This window comes from Ostrinia furnacalis, unplaced genomic scaffold (assembly GCF_004193835.3).
Source record: "Ostrinia furnacalis isolate ACB-3 unplaced genomic scaffold, ASM419383v2 OfSCF1268, whole genome shotgun sequence".
In the NCBI taxonomy this organism is placed as follows: domain Eukaryota; kingdom Metazoa; phylum Arthropoda; class Insecta; order Lepidoptera; family Crambidae; genus Ostrinia; species Ostrinia furnacalis.
The window spans coordinates 1,328,554-1,354,650 of NW_021131507.1; the positions used below are offsets into that span (position 1 = coordinate 1,328,554).

Consider the following 26,097-nt stretch of genomic DNA (forward strand, 5'->3'; position numbering starts at 1 on the left):
ACTAAAACTCATTTTTTTAAACAAATAATGAATCAAATTCATGTTTAAATGCAGTTTGACATGATTTTTAAATTGTCACTCTATTAATATTTTTTACTGAATAACCTGTAAAAGTTAATTCTACAATTTCTGAAAAATCACCTAAAAGTAACCTTTTCATTAGTGTAACCTAAAAGTAACCAATGCAGTTCAAAAGTAACCTAAAAGGTTACAAAAGTAACCTTCTGGCAACACTGTCGCACACAGCTACTCAGTGATTAATTGTCATCTGACGTTTAATCACTTGAACCAAACTTCAAAATAAATAACCGCGAATACCGCGGAGGCAACGATTGAATACGCATAGAAATGAAATCAAAACAAAATTGGGCGGTTAACACGTGAATACCAAAAGTAACTGATAAGTGAATATATGGCTACTGACGCTACTGTGGGTCTAGTCCATGAAGCCAAAGATAAAAATGGAGGCCAGACTTGGAACAAAAACTTGAGTCAAATACCTTATCTCTATGTCGCTCTCTGTGGGCCGACCTCTCTTTTTAGTGTGGACTGTAGTATTGCTATCTCCTGATTTAAATCTACTATATTCTATCCAATATAGCTTGATTAGAATGACAGCTGCCATCAAAAGTAACGACATAACTTTGTAGTAGCGATCAATGAGAGCTAAATATTGGCGGACAAGAAATAATTCACGTCTGACCTACAAACAATATTTTCGACGACAGTGCTTCCAATAAAAAATAATGTGAATTTCGTGTAAATGCAGCGTTAAATTACACCAATAAGTAGTAATTTGAAATTATAAAAATCAAGCTAGAGTATTAACGACGTCTCTACAAGGTTATCTCGAGTTACAAAAATGTTAGTGATGGGACATATCGACAAATGTCATATTAAATTAAAACTATTTTTTTAACATATTTAACAAATTTTTTTTCTCACTAATTTTTTGACATGACTTAAATATTATTTAAGTCAAGTTATACGTTTTTCTAAATGTTCACTATTAAAAACCAAAAAACATTTCATTCTTAAATAATCAAACATTGGAAATCAATCGCCGGTATTTTTTTGGGTATTCATAGCACCGTTGCTCTAGAAGAGATGCCCACCGCCCTCTAGTGAGAGGAAAAAAACACTGAAGAACACTGATGATAATGACTACGACTTAGGTTGTAAACCCTTGACATGAATTTTAAATTTTATTGTCTTTAATTAATTTAAATTATAATTGTCATTTTTATGAATAAAGATATGAAGAAAAATTGGGTGCATTTTTTTAATCATTTTTTCGAAAACTTATCGATACATCTATGTGAACCGTACGAAACATACCCAGCACTAGTCACATTCATTTGATAGCTATCATTCTAATCAAGCTATATTGGATAGACTATAGTAAATTCTTCGAAATAGCCAATTCACTAACCAAATCAGAAGTTAAACAAATAAATAATTAAATATTTGAACTACGATTACCTAGTTAAATCATAATTTATATTTTTTGTTTATTTAGAAAGAGAGAGTCTGCCCACAGAGAGCGAGATAGTCATACACACGAGAATCAAACGGTAGAATAGAGAGAGGGACGCGCGGAGAGTGCGGAGACGATTCATCACGATTCCGCGCGCTCTTGTGCTAAGTGATGAATTGTATCATAGAGAAAAGTAATACATAATTGTATCATAAATAAGGTAACATAATGTGAAAGATGAATAACCAGTGTTTTATTTAAGAGAATAGATCTACCGGCCACTATTAGTTCTGAAGTGGGATCTGAAACCTATGATAGTAACGTATTTTCAAAGTGTTCCAGGTGACCAATGTTTCGTGTTGTTTGTCATGAATGTTAACACAAAACGCCCACGATTCTATGATTGTAATTGAATATGATGAAGAGAGAATGTCAAGGAAACCACGCTGACAACTGTGTGAGATGCTTAGGTGAGATGCAGAAAAGTATTTAAGTTCGAGAAATGATGGACGCAAATTAAGAAGAATCCCTCCGTAACTTGGCTAGTGGTCACGTAAGTGGTGAACAATTTGACTAACGATAGCCCCAGAGCAGGTACGATTTATTATTATTATCGATTATTCCAACAGCAACAATATTAACACATTTCCTTTTTGAGCAAAATAATGCATGGAAGTGAATGATGTAACAAAGGTTCTGTGTATTTTCAGTCTTTACTATGAATGCCAGGAATGTATGTGTAAGCTATGGTATGTGCTCACTTTATTTCAATGCCTAATAAGCTATTTTATTAAAGCAAATTAAATTGAACGGTGTTCATTTGGCCATGTTCACATTCTGCGAAGAATAATCTGATAAGATTTCAAATCTATAAAGAATAGATATAATATGGTCAGATTAATTAAATAACTTTGGTAATTATGCCCGAGTAACCTCTTGGCATTATTTTGGAGAACAATTAATAATTAGTTTTATTCAAGTAAATTGAAGCTAAGGTCTGTGTTGTGTAAACCAGTTCTAGTATTGTGATGTTTCTTTCTTAATGTTGAGTAAGTACCTACTACAAGATGAGATAGGTAACTTAAAACATTTTGCTAATTGAAATTAAGTAAAGCAGCCAGATACACCATTGAACATGTGGTACATTTTTGGTATTCTTATAATGGTTGATACTTCAATTAATTGTTAAACATAATTATTGTGTACTCCTGGTTACTGTAGATGCAAGATACATTATGTTACATGATGCTATTTTGAGTATTTTGAGTAAAGATAATGTTATTAATATTGAATTTCTCCAACTTATCAATTAATTTCTACTGCCAGTAGTCATTTGGGTTGTATTACTAAAATTGAAACTTAGTGTGGGTGAATAAAATTTATCTAATTATAATAATTATTAAAAAAAAAAAGATATAGAATGTAGTACATTTAACTTTAAGGGTATTCTTGTGTACCAGCCATTTATTGTTGGTTATTCTCACATGGTGAAAATGCTTTTAATGTTCAGGTTATTTATTAACTGTTTAATAAAAAGGTTGTAGCATGCTGAGTGTGCATGTTTTTAGATTTGACTTGAGTTTTAGATGTGGTTACCTATCTGTCTGCGGGTTGGCCCTGTGGTGAGAAAATCAATCATGCACAATACTAGAGTGAAGTTGAACTCTGAGCAAGGGTGCTCCACATAAGTGATTTGGAGTTGGACAGAAGGTAATACAATACAAAGGGCATCAGCTGTGATATTTGGTGAGTTGAATTAATGTTTTATTGCAAGGGTTGAGCTGAGACTAGCAGTGACACTGCGGCTTGGTTGTTTAACTGTGCTTATTCTTGTCATTGTCATGAAATTGCATACAATTAACTTGAGTCTGAACAGATTTTAATATATTATAATTGGCTACAGTCTACTGCTAGACTTCAGAACTTCCCAATTGCCGCTAACAGTCTTAAGCAAAAAGTTATTATTAATAATGGTGAATAAGAGAGTGATGTGTTTGAATAGAAATAAATGCTTATCAATGGTCATTAGCATTGGCCTATTGTGTGGTATACTGCTGTACTGTGCGAAAGTTAGCTATTTACCCGACTGCGCCAGAAGGAGGGTTATGTTTTTGAATAATGGTATCAATGGAGCAAAGTACTAGCAGTAGGTAATCAAATAAGTTTATATTGGTGATGGTTGTGTTGTGTGCTTCCCGGTAATGACTGGGTTAACAACAGATACTTGGATATGAAGTCAGTTGCATTGTGGGTGAATTTTGGCCAAGCATGAGAAGAGAAGTATTGTACTTGTTAAATTAAAGTTCTTGGATATTTCCATGAATGCTTGTTCCTACTTGAGGATGGTAATTTCATGGAAGTATGTGCAGTTTCCAAAGATAATAGTTGGAAGTGTATTGCTGTCAACACAACAATAACAGTAAGTTTCTTATGATAACCTAACCAGACCGAAGAGTAAATTTTGTCGACTTCTAAGTATCGCCGAATGTGCTTTCAGAAGAACGAATAATTTAAAGTAGTAAACGCCGAGCACTTCGAGTAAAAAAATTTCTATGTTAGAGATTTTCTTTTGCATTCATATTTTCAGGGGCCCTATATAACAGTGCATAGAGCTTATTTTAGGTGAAAAATAATGAAAAAATGTTTTCTCTTAAAAGAACATTCGCTATTACAGACTTAAAAAAGGAAAAGTAAATAAATTGTATTTTATACTTTAAAGTAAAACATAAATGTAACCTTCTTAATAAATTAATACTACATAAAGATACAAAAATGATATTAATAAATGTAACTGAAAAGGTACAATGGTTTATATTTTATTTAATGTTTCATAATTAGTACTTTTAAAAGTACTATCGGTTTTATAACATACACTAATGATAGGTTAGAATGTATAAGAAGTAAAGTGAAAATTCATGTTAATTATAATATTTACTAAACTAAAAATCAGAACGTTCTCATGGTAAATTTTCTCAATCAAATCATAATTTTAAAAGTCCAATGCTCAATTGCATCTCAATAGAAAAAATATACAAAAATAAAACTTTCACCATCAAGACCGAATGTTCCTTGCAAAGAACTATTATTTTCAAATGAAAAAAAATCTTACAAAACTACTTCAAATTGGGAAAAATATTTTTTTTTGCTTGTTTAGCAGTATTTTAACTTAAATTATACTGATCAGTTTTGCAATTAAACTACGTTAACGCGAAGAAAAAAAATTAATCGCACATCACGTCTTCTCGGACGAACCACCTTGTCAAAGGAAAATGATAAATTGACAGTGACGTTTTGTTTTTTTTATATTAATAAGTTTGGATACCTGATTTTGAATACTTTAAGCCATAGACTATCACTCTTTTTTTTTCGAATGGCGCGAATTTTTGAACTTAAATTTATCGCTAAAGTTTTAGTTCCTCTGGAGGCACATCCGGCGATACTTCGAAATCACCTCCGAAAATGTCTCGGCGTTACTGACTACAAAGTTTTAGTTCCTTCTGATGCACATCCGGGCTTACGAGGATAAAGTTGCATTTGTGTGTGAAGCAACTTTGTGTTCACTAAGACACAATGTTAAGCATAAATTGTTTCACTGTTTATTACTGGCATTATTATTTATGATGATTTATGTAGTTGTGTTATTCATCTTAATATTTTAGAGTTTACATTGAAATATTTTATTATTTAAATAAAGATAATTTTAGCAAATTTCTTATGATGTTGTGATTATGGGAATGGTTTGAAAATAATAATAATAATAGGTATATGATGTACTATGTGATGATCATGCACCAGTGGACATTGTCATGAAAGTGGGTGGAAATTGCCATTCTGTGTGAGATGGATGTCCTGATAGCTGTGTGAGGAGGACATGTGGCGTTGTCATGAAACTGTGTGGACATTGTCATTTTATGTGGGATGTCTGTGTGACATCAGGAATTGTGAAGATGTTGTGTCTTGTGGTGTGGGAGACATCATGAACTATGATGGCTATTTGGCTTGTGTAGCGACATCATCGGGCTGTGTGGCGAGGCGCAAACTGTGTGGAATGGCCTAGTCTGTGTAATCTGTGTGGTTTAAAGAGAAAATGTTAAAAGAACTACACTCGACAGCAAATAAATCGCACCACCCGCGACAAGCACTTTCAAACGTATGCATCCCCACTTCACACCAATATTGGTACCATTCTGAAGCCTAGTTCTAAACTTCATTTCATTATAGGAAAGGTTTTTACCCCAAAAATGTTTCTTTAGAAGGATCCAGAGTCACTTCTTCAAAAAATAGATAGTTATGCTTGAGCCAACTTTTATGGCTATAAAACTGTTAAGTTGGGATTAATCGCTATCCATCTGTTAAAGAGGATACGTGTGATCATTATTTGGTTTTATAACCATAAAAATTGGTCTAATTGATCCCAGAGGTGTGCCCAAAGTGAGGTCTTTTTTCAAGTCACATTTATGGTATATGTTAATAATTTATTAAGAAATTAAATGTGTTTTTCTTTAATGATATTTATTGGGCTTTCAAATAACACCACTATTGTTGGGGCACCATTATTGTGTCAAAAGAAAATCTTTAAAGTTCGCGTCGCGGGTGGTGCGATATTTGCTGTCGAGTGTATAACCAATCCCATAAATCATTTAAGTCTATTAGTATTTATTTTATTTGTATTGCCTTGTATAACTTCACTATAATTATGTATGTTTCTATCATATTCGTTTTTATCATCTAATGTAGACTAAATTAATTCTGAATAATACTGAAGAGAAGAGGCAGTATGATGACTGAGCAAATGGAGAACCTACTGAGAAGAAGATAGGCTCAGCACTGTAATGATGACTTAGTGGAAAGCTTCAACGACATCGAGCAAGCAAAGAAGGTGATCGTTGAGTTGACGAAGTCCACAAGAAGGCAGACTTCCAGCTCTGGGACTAGAACAACAACGACGACAGGCTGTTAGCAGTCGCCCCGAGCGACAGGCGCGCAAAGAAAAGGAGCAACACCCCTGGGAGTTCCTGCAAAAGCTGTGGCGCCTCGAGAGCGGATGGGACGAGCCCGTGCCGGAAGAAGACGCAGTACTTCGGGAAATGGCTGTCTGACCTGCAGATCATCGAGAGACTGCGTATTCCTCGGAGCTACAACGGGGAGAAAGCAGTAAAACTCCGAGAGCTGCACATCTCCTGCGATGCGAACGAGGAAGCCTACGCCGCCGTTGCGTATTGGCGCCTCACTTACAACGACGACGTGCGAAAGTAGCTTCAGTGAAGTCACAAACGATACCGAGGTCGGAGCTACAGCAGCTTTGATTGGGTCTAGACTCGCGAAGACCATAAAGGAAGAGCATCGGCTGCCTGTGGACGACTTTACCTACTGGAGTGACTCGCTGGCTGCGAAACGGGAGCCGCTGCTATTCACCCTACGTAGCGCATCGACTGGCAGAAATCAGTAGCGTTGATTATCCACTCACTTGAACGTAGCTGACGTGGCGCCGAGAGCGGGATACGTGCCTACATCGGAGGAGGATGAGTGGTTCAGAGGACCGAAATCTGGATAGCCACGGCAAGATGGCAAGGACGATGACGTGATAGTCGAGCAACTGCATCTCGTCACAGAGAAGATCGAAGATAAACGGAATGGTAACATCGGACCTCTCTCTTCGAACATTCCAGAACATGAGAGACAGAGATGACATTATCGCGAGAGAAAGGAAAGGACATATTATATACGGAGCGGGGCACTCCAGCTGACTAGTTTAATTCAGATAACAAGCGAGTTAAGAAATCAAAGTGTTCGCAACACAAGTGAAGAATCAGAAATAAAGCTGTCTACACCAAGTACTCTGCTGCCTTCAAGATTTATACCGGTTCCTGGCTCTTACGAACATACAGTCTACTGCTCACCAACAGAAAGGCTTCTCTCCATTCTTGGAATATGAATGGGTTAAAGAACAGATTATGATGCGGAGTTAATTGAAACCAATAAGTTGTATTTCTGAACAAACCTGATGGAACAATTTTGGGGTGACTCTGTAAGTGTAGAGTATTGTGTGAATTCCATTAGTTGGATTGAGTATTGTGTGACGTGGTCACTCCTGTGTGTGGAATGTGGATTAATGGTAGCATGAATAAGTTAAGGCTTCAATTCGTAGAGTTTGTAGCCAAATTGAGGTTGGGACCTTTGATAAAGGCCTAATTGGTCATCAAAGGATGAGTTTCTTCAGTGGTAACATTTTGATTCAGGGGCCTATGAGCTACGGTGCCTAGGTTAGGTAGGATAGTGTGTTTATAATATTGATTGAGATTATAAGATAAGATAATTCATTTATTTGCATTATTGAAGCAATTTTGAATTCTAAAATATTGAACAAAGAGATAATTGCTATGGCGTGGCAACAAGACTAGTGGTGCTACAGATTGAGTAGCATGCTGAGCTTCTAAATGATATAGATGTACTGTGGTGGTCAGCGTGTGGTGCGAATGGTGGTGCAGATTGTAGAGTGGATCTAGCCAGGCGCACAGCTGGATCCAATGCGAAGCGTCAAGTGTGCCATGAGTAGACCTTCGAGGGATGGCAGGATGGCCGATCTATTAATTGTGAAAAATCTAAAACGTAAAAATTGCGGTATCGTTATAGCCAATGAGCTGCTGTCATAGTGACATTGACGTAATGTCAATGTCACACGAAAATCAAACGTCAGAAAAGAGGGACGCGCGGAGACGACTCCGCGCGCTTTTGTGCTAAGTGATGAATTGTATCTAAAACTAGCGGCCGCCCGCGACTTCGTACGCGTGGACCCCGTTTTACCCTTAGGGGTGAAGTTTCGAGTTTTTTAGGGTTTACCCGGAAATTATTCAAACTTTTCTCGCTGTAAAAACCATCCTTGGACTTCAACAAACATTTAAAAAAAAGAATTGGTAAAATTGGTCCAGGCGTTGTTGAGTTATGCGCTTACCAACACATGTTTTTACTTTTTTTTTAATTAGTTTCTTCGGAACAGGCTAAGGTCAAAGAATACGCTGCCTAGTTAGTGGTATACTTTTTTACCAATTGTCAAATTAAAAAGAAAGTTAAATGTCAATACGCAATGAAAATGGTGTGATTCGATTCGATTTTGATTGAGTCTTAAATGCATGTTGGCTAAGCCTTTGTATGGGAAATTTCAATCCTGTCTTTCGATTATTATCGATAGGTAGGGCTTTGCGTTTCGATTTTTAGTCGATTGGCTAAGCCTTTTTTGCTATCGACCACTTGCGATTTGTTTATTTGTTTGCGACTGGTTTGCGATTTTAAAGTGCATTTTGACTAGACCCACAGGAGATCAGTGATCAATGTAAACCCTTTTAAATATAGCTTGCTCTACCATTTCGGGACATACCTTGATTGCGCTTGATTAATTTAAGGTTGCTGTACTCCACGCCAATGAAATGAAATGGTGTCTCTAGTAAAAAAAACTTATTTCCAGGTTTTCTCCCTACCTTCGGGCCATCTCTCCTGCACATGTACGGAACCTCAAGCGGCGGCACCATGGGGACCACCGGCGAGGACGGGCCCTTCCACAGAGGGGCACTACTGGTATCCCTGAAGACCATCGTGCCGTACTACCAGCAAGGAGTCCGGAGTACTAGTGTGGAACCAGTCACTCCTGTAAAGTCTGTAAGTGATCAAACAGTTCACTAATAAGTAAAAAAAAACTTCCAAAATTAAAATTAAGTTTGTTGTTTCTTCTTCCTCTCCCATGGCGATGTGTAAAATGATAAGTAAAAGATGTGTAAAAAAAATTAATGTAATACGAGCCATATTTCCAAAACATTGTTCATCTCAAAGATCCAAAGCAATAAAATAAAAAGAGATCATATTATTTCCAAGTAGATAAGTAATATAAAATACGAATGCAAGACGCTCTTAAAGGAAATGTTTACTTAGTGCAGGTGTTCAGCAGGTTAAAGAAAAATAATTTTTTTACGTAAGAATCTCTTAATTTCTGAAAAGTATTGAAAACCTAGTAATTCTATTTTATGTTAAGAGAAGATTCCTGATGTGACGTCCTTTCAAAAATAAATCCAAATTCGAAACGAATATTCATCGTTATTTTTGTCATAATTTCTTTAAGAAAAATTATTAAGAGCGTTTACGCCGTTTGGCGCAAAAACAGTACTTTTTCAACTCGTTACAATCATTAACCAGTAATATTACAAATATGTTATAGGCATAAATAGTTAGGCAATTTCGTCGTCTAAATAGTTAATTGAGAAAATATTGCGATTAGTTTAGTATTTAAGAATTCTATCAAGATAAGTCCACACAGGTTTTGTAAATTTCCACTTTGGCGTCAGTTTACAAGCTGAAATGTGTATGAAAATACTGCAAAAACGATTTAACAAACATTTATATCCTATAGCATAGATCCTTGGGCAAATAGTTATCTGAGAAAATTTTTAGATTTANTTTATAGTTTCCTTGAGCTGTCACTTGACAGCCTGGCACACTTTTACGATGGTGGATCAAAGTATTTTGGTTTGACTATAGAGCGTGAGAACACGCACACAGTCACAATTATTTTAGTGTGAATAAAAATAGCATCGAAATTACCTAAACTTGACATGCCACGCTAGACGTAAACGCTCTTAAATGTATTTGTGACCAAGAAAGAGATATTAAAACTATGATTTGACCATAAGACCTTAATCTAATTGCCTAAGACGATGATGAACTTACAGGATCATCTGTGGGTCATGGAGGATTTCTGCGTATACTGCCCCATATTTGAGGTGTCCATGCTCGACCGGCGAGTCTCTGGGAAGTTCTGCGGAGTTGCTATTACTATAGGCGAAATAAATGCTGACAATGGCGGCGATGAAGGTAAGTCGTAATAATTTGACAAAAAAAATATAACGTAGACAAAATATTTAAAATAATATAATTGTTAATAATATTTCCTTACGGACAAGGCCCTGATGTAGTAGTACTTAGGTGGTTTGGTGTTCCGGATAAAAAAAAGAAATAAATAGTCTTCCAAATTATTTTAGTTTATTGTGTAATTTTCTTTCAGATTTTGCAACAATGCAGAGTGAAATAAGTGAGTATGAACTTTTTCGTTTTTATTTTTCTTATACCATTAATAATAAAAAAAGAGTTGAGACCTTTTCTAAAGAACACTGGCCGCTAAGAAAACTTTTTAATCAAATCGATCCTCCTTTGTTTTTTACTGCGATTTATTTCTCGCGCCATGTCGTCTTTACGTCAAAATCTAATAATTACTCGTACAGAATCGATGATTCTATTCTTCTTATTTATTGTAAAGAAAGTTTTTGTACAAAACACACCATGAACAACTTGGTAAAAATATAGTGTTGTTTCACTTGGTAACTAGAAAGTTTGTTCGACAAACTTACAGCATCAATAAATGAAAGTCAAGATTGTTGGTGAAAAAAAAAATCGTTGATTTAGTTCGATCATGTGAGTCATTTGTTTTGTATTTTTTCTATGGATTCTTTTAGAAGCCCGTAAACTCCACTACACTGGTACTATGGACGTGTTGAAGTCGAAGCCAGCGTACGGCTACTTGGACTTTCCTAATGGGTACCCAGTGCTGCAGCTGGCCACTCGCCTTCCAGACTTCAGGTTCAGAATGTACAGGAACAATATGGTGCACGGCATTGTTGCTGATTTGGTATGTAATCCTTGGTCCAGTTTCCACCAAAACGGAGAGGAACGTAGAATTTTATAGTCTTGTCAGTGAGATCTTCTCCTTCATTTAAATACTGAACTAAGCATTCATAAACTTCGTCGTTTGTTCGGATACAATAAACTTTCACAGTTTACTAAAGTAGCCTGTAGTTTTGTGAGGGTTATTTACGTCTGTGTAAACAATTTGTAATACGTGGGGTGGTGTATTTAAGTTGTAAGCCTAACTATGAAAACAATGTAGTATATTATTAAAATGGTATTTATTGCGTTTATTGGTATTGTCTTTCATGATTTATGCACTTTGGAATGTGTCCGAAACATTTTTCATAGCATTTTTTTCGTTAGTCGTATACCTCGAAATCAAAAAATCCTTGTAGCTTTTCACCTATTCGCATTTCACCGTGATAGCGTTTTTTGTTGTAGCGTGTAATATCGGTAGTATATTTTGTTACTAGCAAATATTATTAACGGATTTTTACAACAGTAGCAAATCTTGATGTAGCATGTATTATCAATAGCCTATTTACAGTGAAGACAGGCAGGAAAGTAAATCTACTATGAATTTTTTAGACAATTGTAAATTGTAATAATTACTTAGCGATCAAAAATTATACTACAAGAATAAAAATCTATTCAGAAATTTTGATATCGCGGCGAAATGCGAATAGGTGAAAAGCTACAAGGATTTTTTGATTTCGAGGTATACAACTAACAAACGATTTTTTGTCTCAGCTCGAGGCACCTCGAAATCATGGTTTTTGACCGCACTGTTCACCTAAATCGCTGTCCACGCATTTAATTTTAGTATATGGGTGAAAAAAGAAGTGTTAAGATTCCAAACAAGAATTTTGTAGTATTGGACCTGTTTATTTCATATTTTGAGTGTTCAAATAGTCAGTTGTTTGACGAGACGTGTAAAAGCTGAGCAGAATGACGATTCCACTATGCTGGTCAGTTTCCCTTATTAAACTGAAGACTTTTAAAAAAATAGTGGGTGTTTACTATTTAGAATTAACCATTCTAAATTTCTCTAGTGACGTTTCTGCCACATAATAGGATATTCCGGCAAAATAGGCGACCGTAAGTTTAAAGTGTTCCGAGCGCATGGGACATTTGTTGGAATTGGTTTATTTTAATTGGTTCGAAAATAAACAGCTATCAACTATGGAGGTGTAGTTGATAGCTGTTTATTTTCAGGATCATAATATGCATAGATCCTTAGTTCGTCAACTGTCACAATTTTAAAAATGGCTTCTAAAGATTTTCAAACGTATTTATCAAACATTTCCAAGAACTAAACGACACAAGCGTCCTAATGAGTGTTGGAAAAATTTTGCGACTTCCAACGAGAAAAAAACTTACTAACGATAATATAAATGGTAATGCAATATTTTATTACTGCTAGTGGAATTAATGCCACGATATGTCACATGACGCGGTTTCTCTTCCATTTTTCTGACACAATTTGTCATTTAATCATTTTGGACGACTTTCACAAAATTCGCTGGTGAGCTAATGACATACAATATTATACTTCTTAAACTAGCGTTTTACAATAGTAAAGGATACATCTTTATCAACAAAAGTGAAATTTCGCTGACCGATTCAGTATTGTATTGATTATATCCACGTCGAAAGTCACGATAATCTTCGCGCGAAAATGTTCCGTTTGTTAGTCGTATTATCGTATACCTCGAAATCAAAAAATTCTTGTAGCTTTTCACCTATTCGCATTTCACCGTGATAGCGTTTTTTGTTGTAGCGTGTAATATCGGTAGTATATTTTGTTACTAGCATATATTTATAACAGATTTTTACAACAGTAGCAAATTTCGATGTAGCAATACTTGTCTTAATGCATTTATTGCACCTCGTTCCAAGCCGCTTTTCATATCTTTCGGTTGGAATCCTGGTACATTTTCTTTCAAAGAAACAGTTGAACATGGTTGTATACGTACTTTGTAGCTTGATAACCAATAAAGCGTATACAAAAGGCGTAACTTTAGTGAGCTCCGCATCCGAACCTATATCTCCATGTATTGTATAAAGCTATGTGTAAGGTTTTGGTACGACTTCAAACGTTCCGTCTATAAAAAACGTCTCCACCCTTTCAATATACTCAAATATTCGGAAGACAATTCAATGGCACTATGTTCGTCATTTTAGTCTGACTGCTATTATAGCAGTAACCATCAAAAAAATTTCGTGCTTCTAGCATCAATGTCCATGTTTTATTAAATCGGGACCACATGAGGCGGAAACGTTGCGCATCTACGGCGTCTCCGCCGCGTCACCGCTCCGCGTTGAAAACTTTCAGCTCACATTTTTTTAATACATTATATGGAGTCAAACTGACGATCATTTGGGTTATCAGAATGACCACCATGGCTTCTGACTACCGAAAAATCTAAATGAGCCTGGCTTATTTTGTGTAATGGTAAATAAGTTATCTTTGTATTTGACGCTGACACAAACATTTTAAATAGCCGTTTTGTAAATTCGATCCATACGAGAAATCCGAGGAAACCAGTGTATCAAATCGATTTCAAAAGATTAACTCTATTGACATTATTTTTGCGATTTGGAAATTCAATAGAATTCCTTCCTTCTCGTAGCCTTCTCATAGTTTTTTTTTTTTAATTTAAAGCTTGCCTATACTCACTACCCCAAGTCTTAGAGTCAAGAATGACCAAGAAATCGTTAATAAATTTTATAAAATCAGCTGTTGTATCAACATTTTTGAACACGGCAAGTTTCATAACATTATCTACCTACTACAAAATACTAATGCATTCGCTACACTAGTACTGAAGAGCTGAGCTGCAAGGCGAACGTTTATGATTTAGCCTTCAATTATTTGTTTTTATTTGATTAGCCATGTAAAAAGTTCCTGATCCTGTAAATTCATGTAATATCTGAATATATGACCAGATAATTTTTTCATCAGAGTTAGTTTTGACTAAAAAAAAGTTTAAATGCTCGAATGGATTTCGAACCAATTTTAGCATGTGGTAAGGGGTCTAAAAAATGTTTTAGCCAGTTTGCGGGTCTGTAATTTTTTTAGCCTGCCATAGCAAGATTCGCTTTGGTTCCGTAGCAGGTCAGTGCTTTGATTTCTACACCTGTTTCGTGAACTAAATTATGAAATGCTTGGGTCACAAGCCGCGCTTTTAGTTCACCATTTACGCCCTTTACTAGAAAGTATGCAATGGGAAGATTCAGGTGGTATTTATGCCTACTAATAAAAATACCAACACGTTAGTTACTTCATCTGAGATATCGGTTAAAAATCAAATACGAAATCGACGTAACCGTAATATTTTTGAGTGATTGCTAGGGGATTGCCTGTCTGTTCCACTCCTGTATTGGTTTAATTCTCTTTCTGGTAATATTTTTTGTAATTAAAAATGCAATGTTCATATCATAATATTGGGGACAAAATACTTTCTGAGAAATCAAGCTTGTATGAAAAGACCTCATTGTACGCCAACCTCCTTGACTGGCCACTAAGAAACTATTTTCTTTTTCTTCTTTCATTATTGATTCGCAATTGTTTTTTGGGTCATTTTTCGCGATAGGTACGATATTTATTAGCATGATGAATAATAATTTTATTGTTAATGTTTTGATTTCTTAAATAATAAATTCTTACGTTCGTATTACGGCGCAAGTGATATTGTGTCCTGCTCTAGAAATGACAGAATTGTGCAGTATTTCAACTTATTTTATGTAAGTAGCTCACGGGTGCCCCTTGGTAAGGTTTTTAGTACTCCTGTAGTATAACAAAGTCTCGATTAAGGTTAGTTTATAAATACACTTTTGTCTTGTGACTTTACTCGTGTAAGTTACGATAATTTATTTTGATACTTGTAATTTGGTGCGTTTAAACTTTGTGCGCATTACGATTATGCATTATAACGTTCCGCTTAATATCGCATTTGGGAAATTAAGTTCCAGCGAAAAAAGGTTAGGCGTATTAAAAAGGAAGCCAAAAAAATTTGGGCCTAATGTTCGTGTGCCATAATATTATGCCCGTTTTCACCATGAATCCCTAATTTTTAAGTGACCCCTATGGTAACATTTATCAGGCGTTTTGTTTTCATAGAGGTCACTTAAAAATTAGGGATTGATAGTGAAAACGGGCAATAGACATTTAGACGTACAAAAAATTTGGCGATTCGATAGAGACCCGTAACTCATGTAATGCCCATCAGAATATTATACGTACATTTTCATTGCAAAAAAGTATATTGTATGCAGGTGCGCAAAGTACTATGAGTTACATAAATCGTGTTTTAGGAATTATCCATATCAGATGTCGAACGTCGTCTCAAGAACTATGAGTACTCGACTCCAAATGACCTGGTGGATGAGCTGAACAAAGCTCTAGATGACGCTGCAGCGAATATTATCAAGTTCCTGGACATCGTCCAGTATTCCGGGCCTGCTAGCAGCACTGATGACGTCATGAGACAGTATAGCACTGAGCTGGATCAGAAGCAGCTCGCTTTGCAGAAAGAGGAGATGGTAAGCATTCACGAAATGTTATTAATTGTCTGCCTATACTTTTCTCTTTATATAAAATTTGCTTTTTATACAGGAAAAAATATATCAGCAAATAACGAAGAAAATTAAAAGCGGGTCGACATTGAACTTAATACGTACAATACATAAAGGCGATAACGGGTGTGAAACGAAGAAAGGCGTCAAAATAATGTTGGCAGAAGTTAGGGCAATGACGACTAATCTAAGAAATCTTATTTACAAGGTACATGAGTATTTTACAGAAAATAGGTTTATTTTTGAAGCGATTTACCTTTTCTAAATAGTAGTTTTTATTCAGACTTCTGAAGGCTGGCCAGATTTAGTCGTGTGGCTTTTGAATGGTGGATCCAGGGTAGCGTACACCAAGATACCTACTGCGGAGATTATACACTCGGTGATCCCCGAACAAAGCGGTAGGGATTGCGGGAGGGTTCAGACTGTGTATGTGAAGGTATGTAAACCATAATACGTAACTTTTGTGTAGACAAAGTCTACAGCTTGGCAGTACGATATTTTTTCTTCACTGATTGTAGTTTACGCAAACAAATTCGGAACTTATCCGTAAAAGTACAGTCGGTGGCAATTATATTTATACATTTATTTTATTTACATTGATTTGATAATGGTGAGGGGTAAAAACTTGAGTAATCTAAAACCGGGTACTCATTAGCGAGCTGTACCTAACCCTAACCGTTGCATGCACTGTAACCAAAAAACATAGTGTGTACATGGTTCGTAGGTTAGCGACAGAGTGAGTTTGGCTACACTGCATACGACAGTTACGGTTACAGCTCGCTAATGAGTACCCGGCTTAAGATAGTGTCGTTGAGTTTCAAATAAAAATCCTTTTTTTTCTTTATTTGGGGCAGCAAACAATTACATTGTGGGCTTGTGTGCTATATCTTATAGCTAAGCCTTTTTCTTTTCTAGCCACTAAAATGTCCTAAGCACGTGAACACTCTAGCAACCGGTTGCTATTGTATAGCTGGTAAGATCGAGCTGCTTCTGTGGATGGGGCTGTACCGACAGAACTCAGGGTTCGAGAACAGCCTTCCAGGCGGACTCAAGTTGCGTGTCAAGGATTATGAGATGGTCGTCAAGAGTACTGTCATGGTAAGATAGATTCCTGGATTGTTAAAAAGATTAAGGTATGTATTTACTTTGATGAGCTTCGGTCGGAAGTAGTAAGAACGATTTATACATTTTGTATTGATGCGATCTGACTGCGCGCTTGAGCTAAGAATGCGAACTGCACTGACAAATTGTCTTGTCACGACGACCGCTGACAGATTGCCCGGACCGAAGACCGTTGCCTCTGGCCGATAAGTTCATACCTGATGCTGGCTGCTTGCACTTTGACCTGATCAAATGAAAATAAACTTTTATTTTATCCACGTGACGAGGTATAAGCATGCTGTGTATTATAATATTTTGTTATGCTTGTTCGTCCAGATGCTGGAGTGTCGGGTATTCATATACCGGGCTAAAATCAACAACATCATAGACAACTCGAACGTCTCTTATGTGTTTGTCAGAGCGAATGCGATGAATTCTGTGAAGGAGACAAAAGTTTGTATAATCTAAGTTCTGCCATTTATTAATTTATAAAACGTGTCCCAAAATTCAACGATAAGTCGGCGCCGTAGGGTGGACATGGTCGTGATTACTCTAGAAAAAAAATCTATCGTAATTATTTTTAAGTTACACAATATAATATATAGGGATGGCCATTAGATGGGGCCAAGTCTCCTGATCCAACAATGGATACTCATGATTTAAGTATTCTCGTACAAGACGAGCGTAGTGAGCTGGGCAACCATCATTTTGAAACCACTCATGCTTTGTAAATCAGAAGAGGACGTCTTCTAATAATACTTGCAAATAGTTTTGTAAAAAGTTTAAGTAACTTTCCCCATCTAAGTTCCCTTGCAACTCAAAGAGCACAATCGCTTTTCCATTTAATATGCCCGTCCATAGGTTAACCTTGAATTGGTATTGGGATTTGTCTTGTCTCATCAGGTGCGGTCTCATTATTTTGATTGCTCCAGCTATGCAAGTGTATTTCGTTCGACATAACTTTGTCTATGAATTGGGGATCTTCCCGGTGTTTGTGTAGCATCACACGGCAAAATGCGATCCGAGGTAGTAGAATCGAATGTTTATTTCATTGAGAACTTCTTCGTCGTATTCCGATCTAGGTCTTCCAGCGTTTCTTCTGGCAGATGGAAAACGACCCTTTGAAAACGCTTCATGCACATTCAGAAATACTCGATAATCCGAAATCTTTGAGCGTTTGGGTACCTTTCTCGATACAATCGGCTAGCAGCGTTAGCATTGCACTGACATTTGTCATAAACCAAACGCATAGCTGCGTATTCCAACGGTGTGTATGGTAACGATATAATAAACGCTAAATCGTTGCCAAAAGTCCAATTCACAAAACATAATACGGTCCAAAGTAATGCCAGGTCAGTTAAGTGTGCAGATCGAGCTAATAAGCGAAGTCAAAAGTCGTTAGTACAGTCTATTTAATTCGTGACTATCAATCTCTACGTGTATCTCTCGATAACTCTCTTTCTCTCTTATTTTTTAATTTTATCAACTACTTACATGTCCCATTAAAATTTAAAGAAATTTCAACGAGAATAATTATGTAATGAAGTCTTTTATAATGATACACATATCTTTTTGTGACTAGTTTTCTTAAGAGTATTATACCATTTTGGAATCTTGGTTAGTTGCGTCATCTTTATAAGAAACTTGCCGCAGTAGTGCTCATACTTTCTTTTTACAAAACGATGAGTCAAAGTGTAGTGAAAGTAATAATCTTTTAAAAAAATTAAGGAAATAACTTAAATTTTGATTTACTTTTGTGTAAAAACTGCAAGCATTCTGGGGGATTTAAGAGTTGTGGTGGACAGCAGTTCTACTTAGGTTGCCGATACAAATAAAAAAAGAGATATAATATACCTATTTGAAAAGTTGTGGTCATGGTAACTAAGAATGTCATAAGGGGTGCCAATTTTCAAAGTATTTTATAATTTATTGTGTAACTTCAAAAATATATAACATTTTTATCCACAGCAGTCATGATGACCATATCCACCTGTATACTGTGTGTTTTCTGTAAGGTGTCAAGCGGAAGGCAGGTGATAGAATGAGGACCAGATCTTTCGATTTTACGCCTATTTTTCTATGATTTTTCGTAGTTATCGTTAATTTCTTTGTCCAAATCTCCTTGCATTGTAATGTGGTTTTGTGCTACAGTCAACTTTGTCCGCAATTTGTCAATATTGTCATAATCCCTGTTGTATACCAAATCTTTGTAGAAACCCCATATGAAAAAGTCGATCGGGTTAAGGTCGGGTTATCCTGGCGGCCATAGGTAGGTATAAGGCCGCCGCGACCCTTTAATTTCGAAGGGTGTCGTAATGTATGTTTATCCCGTCGTCTAGTACCCATAGCACAAGCTTTGCTTAGTTTGGGACTAGAGGCGCAGTGTAAAATGTCCAAGGATATTTATTTATTTATTATTATTTATTTATTTATGTTAAAAAAGTGGGCAGACTCTTGTGTAAAATGGGAAGTTTCGCGGATTCGAAATAATAATATTTCGGTACGCCATTGTAATTTGTAATGAACAAAACAAAAACAAAATTAAATAAACAAAGTCACAGAAAATCAACAAGAAAAAAGAGGTTCGTCTACATCTTCGCGCATGAGACAAAAAAAAATACAAACATCATTTATGTTGTTGTTGTTAAAAAAATATATTCACGCCGAACTGCTCTGGCGAAATGACAAGGGGCTCCGTCCATTTGGTACTATTTCTGATCTTAACCTGAGATCTACGTCTCCTAAAAGAGTAGGTAAATCGTCTCGGACGAAATTCAATTATTTTTATTACAAGCTTTATACTGACTTCACTTGTTAGTATGTGTGGGGCAAATCTTGCAACTGAATTTAAGACCAGTTCTCCTCAACCGATTGAGCTGAAATTTGGTATACTTATGTAAGTACGATGACAATGCAATATTATGGTACCATTGAGCTGGTCTGATGATGGAGTCGGGAGGTGGCCATAGGAACTCCTAAACAAAACGGCGGAAACTCATCGAGTTTGGGTTCGTTTTGTCTTTTCGAGCACTTTAGTGTTAGATAATGTCCAGGGTCCTGAGATTAAGATATAACTAAAAAGTGTAAAATAAAATTATAATAGAAATAAACTTTTCTAAAAACAAGCTTTTATTCTGAATTTCGAAAGCTTGTAGCGCAAACAGAGAAAAAGAGGAATAAATTCCATGCGCGATACAAACTTTCGAAATTCAGAATAAAAGCTTGTTTTTAGAAAAGTTTATTTTTTCCTGTTTAAAGTATCTGACAACACAAAAGACCCAATGAATTTTCTATCTAATATTCCTGACCAAAGATTTACAGAAAATTGGTGTTAAAAATTGTGCCAGCGAATAAAGTGAGGGTTTTCTCTGGCATAAGATTGCAAATTGTGCATATTAAAAATGGGATTTCTTGTAAATTTGGATTCATTCGCCCACAGTATTTTGTCGAAAAAGTTCGGATCTTCATCGTCCCGCTGTGTCATTTCACGACAAAAAATTGAGATTTTTGGTAGTCTGCCGAAGGTAAATCTTGCACTTTTCTGAAATAATAGGTACTACGGGTGGTATTTCTCGGTGCGTGAAATTTTGTGGACTCTTAAGTCACAACTTTAGCGTGAAGTAAAATTCAAAGTCCATTAACGTGCATAATCGTCGTTCCAAGATTAACGTTATCCAAATCGGTAATCACACAATCAAGGTAAAGTCCTTTAAACAAGCCAAATTCAAAATTAACAAAAAGTGTAAAGTGTCATATTAACTCTTTCTTCTTCTTTTGTTTTGTGGTAATCAAACCTCTTTATTTATGTTTATTTGTGCCAAGAGGCCACTTGTCTAAAGCGAGTTGTTCATAGACAGACATGTTGTGTTTGATCCAAGTCTGCCTGGCTAGCTACCACCATCGTTCTTTAACGCTTCGCTAACGTTACTGTTATAGTGAGAAATCTCTCACCATAACAATAATGTTAACAGCATTCTTGTGTTTCGGCAGTTGGATGTAGGATAGCCAATTCCTCTGTAGTTGAGGATTCCGGGTGAAGCTCGCTGATCATCATGAAGGGCAAGAGCTTTCTCGTTGTGGATAAAAAAAGGTTCTGTTCAGTTATTGTCTCTAAATGTGTTGTACGTTACGTAAACTTATAGGATTGTACACATTAGTTATAGATCTAAGAAAGTCAAAAACATGTAAGGGAATCTCGGACTTGCCACTTTAGTTGAGCGATTACAGGAAATAGTGGCCTATTTTTGTTTCTAAGAAAAATGTTGTATCTTGCATAAAAGATAGAAAGGCGAATAGTTTTTTCACACATCTGCATTAAATAGCAATTCTGTTAAAAATCGAAGAATTTTGAGAAAAGTCCACCAAAAAAAAGATAAAAAATTTAATCCTTTGCCTTTGCTTCTCAACTACAAAAAATCGTAGAACATAATTATATCATGGGATTGGAATCGTTATGTACCTATGGTCCTCACGTTTTACCTGGCTTCGGCTTGACACCCTGTATAATAAATAAATCTTTTTTGCTTTTGATTCCTGCCGCTTTAATTTTTAGGTAAAGCAAAAAACATCTACTCCGGTTTGGAACCAGGTCATCAGAATTCAAAGAATGATTTTCACTACGACGGAAAAGCTGGTAGCCAGTCCCCCTGTAGCGCTTATTGAAGTTTACGAGAATGAACTATCGGTAGGTATAGAAAATTCAATATAGTAATCATAGTCAAATTAATTCACGACAGAGAATCTGCTGAACGTAAAATATACCTAAATGTCAATATCCCTAGAAATATGTAGATGGTAAATAATGTCAAGAAGAAAACTGATATTTTGTATCTTTTTTACCATACAACAGTGTAACTTGGAATCATAGGTAATGCATAAATTGTACTGATATAAAGCAGTAAGGAAATAAGAAACAATTTTAATTCTAGGGCAAGAATGACCTAATTGGTCGATTCCAAATTCAGCCTATTCTAGACGATAGACAAAGCTTTGAACATGCTCCAAAACTGCAGTGGTACGAGCTTTACAAGGGCGTAGAACTTACTGGACAGATCCTTATGTCAGTGCAGTTATTGCAGGTAAGAGAGTATGGACACTATGAACTGATATTTCCTTGGCTGAAAAAAAGTTAATTAACTATGTCCCTCATGTATTGAACGAATACGTTGCTTACACATTTTTATGTATGTGGTCGTCCCAAAGAGAACATTTTGTTTTAAATTATTCCCTCACAATTTTTCAATTGAAAAACGAATATAAAAATAAATTGTGAACAACCAAAAAATTTGTCTCCTGCCTTTGGGGAGACACCCGATATTGATCCGGATCCTCCTTGAGGTAAAACGGCGAAGTGCATTATGGGTTCTCATCTCGCGATTTTTTTTAATTATAGACAAGACACTGGTGGTACTCACACCTGGTGAGTTGTAAATGTTGTAATGCTGTTTTTTAATAAAAAAAAGTTCAAAGCAAAGTCCTCTTTTCTTTGAACTTTGGTAAAAATATCAACTAAAAGCCTTCAAGGTAAGATTTGGTTTGTAAGTTTATTTACCGGATCATACAATCAAAATGTTTTTTTCGTTTCTTCGCTTACGAATTCATAGGGTTCTTTAACTGCTGAGTAGCCTAGCTCCACCTGGTGACTATTGCTGTGAACGTTCTCTAATGGATTTACCCTTCTCCTGCTCGGGGAACTAAAAGGTTTCCGTATGTGCGAGTTTTTGAAATGCATCAGAGAGGGCGCTGTTAACATTATCCGACAAATGCTGGATTTTAATATTTTTAAAATTAATATTATGGTATGATCAAATCATCCAATGATTTTATACAGGGTGTTAGGTAAATGGGTATATGAGCCGACACTAGCCCATGTTAACATGGTCATATAAATGGTATGGTGAAGTCAGGAAATTGTTATCTTCATTTTAATTATTTGAATATTCATACAAATCGGATTTTATAAAATTTATTTTGTATGAAAATTTAAAAAATTTAAATAATGATATCAAATTTCTGACTTCACCATACCATTTATATGCCCATGTTAACATGGGCTAGTGTAGACTCATATACCCATTTACCTAACACCCTGTATTGGAAATGTCAAAGGATCAAATTTCGGATTACTAATGTTTGGCCAAAAAACGTTTCCCAAATTATCACATCGCAAACAACGTTTCGCAAATTTTCATTTGGCAAATTCTCATTTGGCAAAGCAACTTATTGCAAACTTTTAATTCGCAAATGTTTTTTTTGGCATATTATTGTTTAGCAAATTATTGTTTGGCAAAGTATGGTTTGCCAAATGTTTCATTAGGCAAAAATATTTCACGATAAACTATTTACAAAATGATTTGATTGGTGCATAGAATGGTATACAAATTAGCTTGTGGTTATTATTTTGTTTAGTGGGTAGTTAATATAAAATTTGTTCTACATTAATTTCCTTATTTCATTCTTTGTATCGAAATTTCCAAATGATTCATTAACAATAGAGGTGATTCTAGCGCTCGGCGGCCGCTGCCGCGGCACGCTTCGCTCGCCTTCGCGCATTAAGGGTCACTGTTCTAACCTAACCTAACCTACTATTTTCTGCAATACCTACTTTTTGCAACCATACTATTTTCTGCAATGTTTTACATAAAATTATTGTGAAAACCATGATCATGTGCCTTATGCTTTGATTTGTGGGTAACGGTGGGTAAGTATGTGAAGTGTCAATTTGACCAAACAAATTATTTGGGATATAATATTTGGCAACATAAAACATTTGCTATATAAACATTTGCCAAGTAAAATTTAAAAAAAAAAAAAAAACATACGGGTCGAATTGAGAACCTCCTCCTTTTTTGAAGTCGGTTGATTATTGTGAAAACCATGATCATGTGCCTTATGCTTTGATTTGTGGGTAACGGTGGGTAAGTATGTGAAGTGTCAATTTGACCAAATAAATTATTTGGGATATAATATTTGGCAACATAAAACATTTGCTATATAAACATTTGCCAAGTAAAATTTGGCCAAATGATAATTTGACCAAATGAATTAGTTGCGAAAAGTACAGTTGCTAAAAGTTCATTTGGGAAATGAAATTTTGGCGATAAGTTGTTTGCGAAGTGAAATTTGGCGAAAAGTAATTTGGCCAAACGGAAGGATACCTCAAATTTCACAAGGTTACTTTACACGTTGGAACACCTCGCTTTCGTAAGATTTGTTAAAATATAAAATATCCTTATATTTTCAGTTTTTTTCACTAGTTACTTTTCTGGGTGACCGTGCTGGTTATATTTATTATGATCATGCAATATGTTATTACTGCCAGTGGAATAATGGCTAGGTTTGTTACAATTCTACGATGTGTTACATGATAATGTTCCTCTCCCATTTTTATGACATAACTCATTTTGGACGACCTTCACAAAATAGCTGGTTCTACCTGCCTCACGGCGTACTAACCGAATTATCCACTTTCTGGGCCCTCTGGCCTGACACCGCAAAATTGCACCAACTGTATTTCACGTCGGGCTGCTCTCGTTGACAACCTGCTTCTTCAGAGCCAGTTTACAGCACGTATGTTGTCAAGGCTTGCTGTATAAATAGTGATCTTTACAGCAATATTATTGTGTGGTTATAATAATTGTCACATTTTAGACGTTTGGTTGTTATTAGTACGTTATTTGTTATTGTTTATCTTTTTTTTGGATTTTTGTGGAGTGCTTTCAATAATGATGCTCTTTGCTATCCATTTTTCTGTCTAGTGTAGAATTAATGATTTCGAGCAATAAACAATTAATATAAAACTCTTTTTTCCATAATTTTTTCTTCCAAAATTTCATCATCTATCAAAATCTTCCCAACTTTAATGTCTTTATTACTCCAAACTGCAAAAAAGAAAACGATTTTATTAGCTACGTGAAACTGACCCTGAGCTTGGTAAAACAGTCATGTGATTTTGGTTACCCAAGTTTAATAATATTACATGAACATAATATTTTCTTTTTTTATACCATCTGCTACCGTCATGTCTTTTACTGAGCAATGGAAATTTCACTTCGATAATTGCATCTTTGTATAATTCGTCTAAAAAAGGTAAATCTGTATCGATAAAAAGGCCGCTGGTTTATTTTTTCATGCTGAATATCTGTAGATTGGCCTGTTGGTAATTGAAAATTTTTGAATTAGGCCAAAACAGTGTACATTGCTCAAGACAGTATAGAGACAGCACAAGAGTAAACCTCAAAACCAAAAACAATATCAATAAGAAAATAAAAATCCAGAAGGAATTATCAAAAAGACTGCAAAACTGCCAGCAACAGCTTTAATGCGACTTAGATCGCTTCTAAGGTCTAAAAAAAATTTGGCAAGTGATCCACACCCTGTATTGTAGCTTCAACTAAAACTTTTTCCTGAATATCAGTTAATTTAAATGTAGTTTTAAAATGTGTTTTCGTAGCTCAGACTGCTGGAATTTAAAAAATAAAAAAGGTTTTCATTGCTTCTATAAACTCGGCGAAGGTCTGGCTTCAACTGGAATTTTACCTAAATCAATATAAGTGTGGAGTGCTGCTGACACAGTATGACTAAAAATTTGGACGGCATATTTTACTCTCATTTTTTTAAAGCTAGGTATTGGGCTCAATATGAGATTCCGTTATATTTGGTATTAACTTCAAATTCTTTTCTTTTTGATCTTCATAAAGAAGAACGGTCATCTGTGACCCAGACTCGACAGAAACGAGACATAGCTCAGTTTTTTTTGTTAGTTAAAAATGCTCTTCACTTCTTCATCGTTTGAAAATTTCATCCCTTGAAGCTCTTTTTTTCATTTTTGGAAATAAAATATAATCGCTGGGGCCAAATCTGGGCTATAGGGAGTTAATTTTTCGATTTTTTTTTCTGTCGTGGTTACTTTGACAGGCGGCCTCGACCTCGCATCGTCTTCAATCAAATCTCTGCCTTGCTTAAAAAGGTTATGCCACTTGTAAACCGTGGTTTTACCAGGGAAAGAGTCCCCGTAAACAGAAAACATCTCTTCCAAAATGGTCTGAGGAGGGTTTCCTTGCTTAGTTAAGAACTTAATGACCGCGCGAAGCTAAATTTTCTCCACGTCGCAATTTTCTTTTCTGATTGTCTTGTTTAGGAAACTGTACGTCAGTGAATGACCCGATTTGAATGACATTTCGCATTTATACTTTTGAAGAGTGTCACAACTAGAGATGTGCCGCTGAGAAAGTTCTCGTTCCTGGCAATATTCCCAGTGAGAATATTCTCGA

General features: G+C 35.7%; 1 protein-coding gene across 2 annotated transcripts; it reads left to right on the forward strand.

Moving 5' to 3' along the window:
* Nucleotides 1-1,756: 1,756 nt before the first annotated feature.
* LOC114352206 (otoferlin-like) lies at nucleotides 1,757-22,045 on the forward strand. 2 transcript variants are annotated; one of them, XM_028303723.1, is made up of 12 exons: nucleotides 1,757-1,947; nucleotides 8,940-9,130; nucleotides 10,195-10,336; nucleotides 10,527-10,553; nucleotides 10,975-11,147; nucleotides 15,464-15,691; nucleotides 15,765-15,932; nucleotides 16,008-16,160; nucleotides 16,640-16,822; nucleotides 17,162-17,278; nucleotides 21,378-21,509; nucleotides 21,754-22,045. In XM_028303723.1, exons 1-12 carry the CDS (start codon nucleotides 1,893-1,895, stop codon nucleotides 21,955-21,957), a joined length of 1,773 nt encoding a protein of 590 aa, XP_028159524.1. In that variant the 5' UTR covers nucleotides 1,757-1,892; the 3' UTR covers nucleotides 21,958-22,045. The 2 variants fall into 2 exon arrangements, with proteins under 2 accessions (XP_028159524.1, XP_028159525.1); XM_028303724.1 differs by lacking the exon at nucleotides 1,757-1,947 and adding an exon at nucleotides 2,765-3,223.
* The last annotated feature ends 4,052 nt before the right edge of the window (nucleotides 22,046-26,097 follow it).

Bases quoted from the DNA above. Each gene is read 5' to 3' on its own strand.
- LOC114352206 (XM_028303723.1), top strand. From the start codon at position 1,893: ATGATGAAGAGAGAATGTCAAGGAAACCACGCTGACAACTGTGTGAGA. The intron at 10,337-10,526 runs GTAAGTCGTAAT...ATTTTCTTTCAG, and splicing joins TGACAATGGCGGCGATGAAG to ATTTTGCAACAATGCAGAGT. The intron at 15,933-16,007 runs GTACATGAGTAT...GTTTTTATTCAG, and splicing joins TAAGAAATCTTATTTACAAG to ACTTCTGAAGGCTGGCCAGA.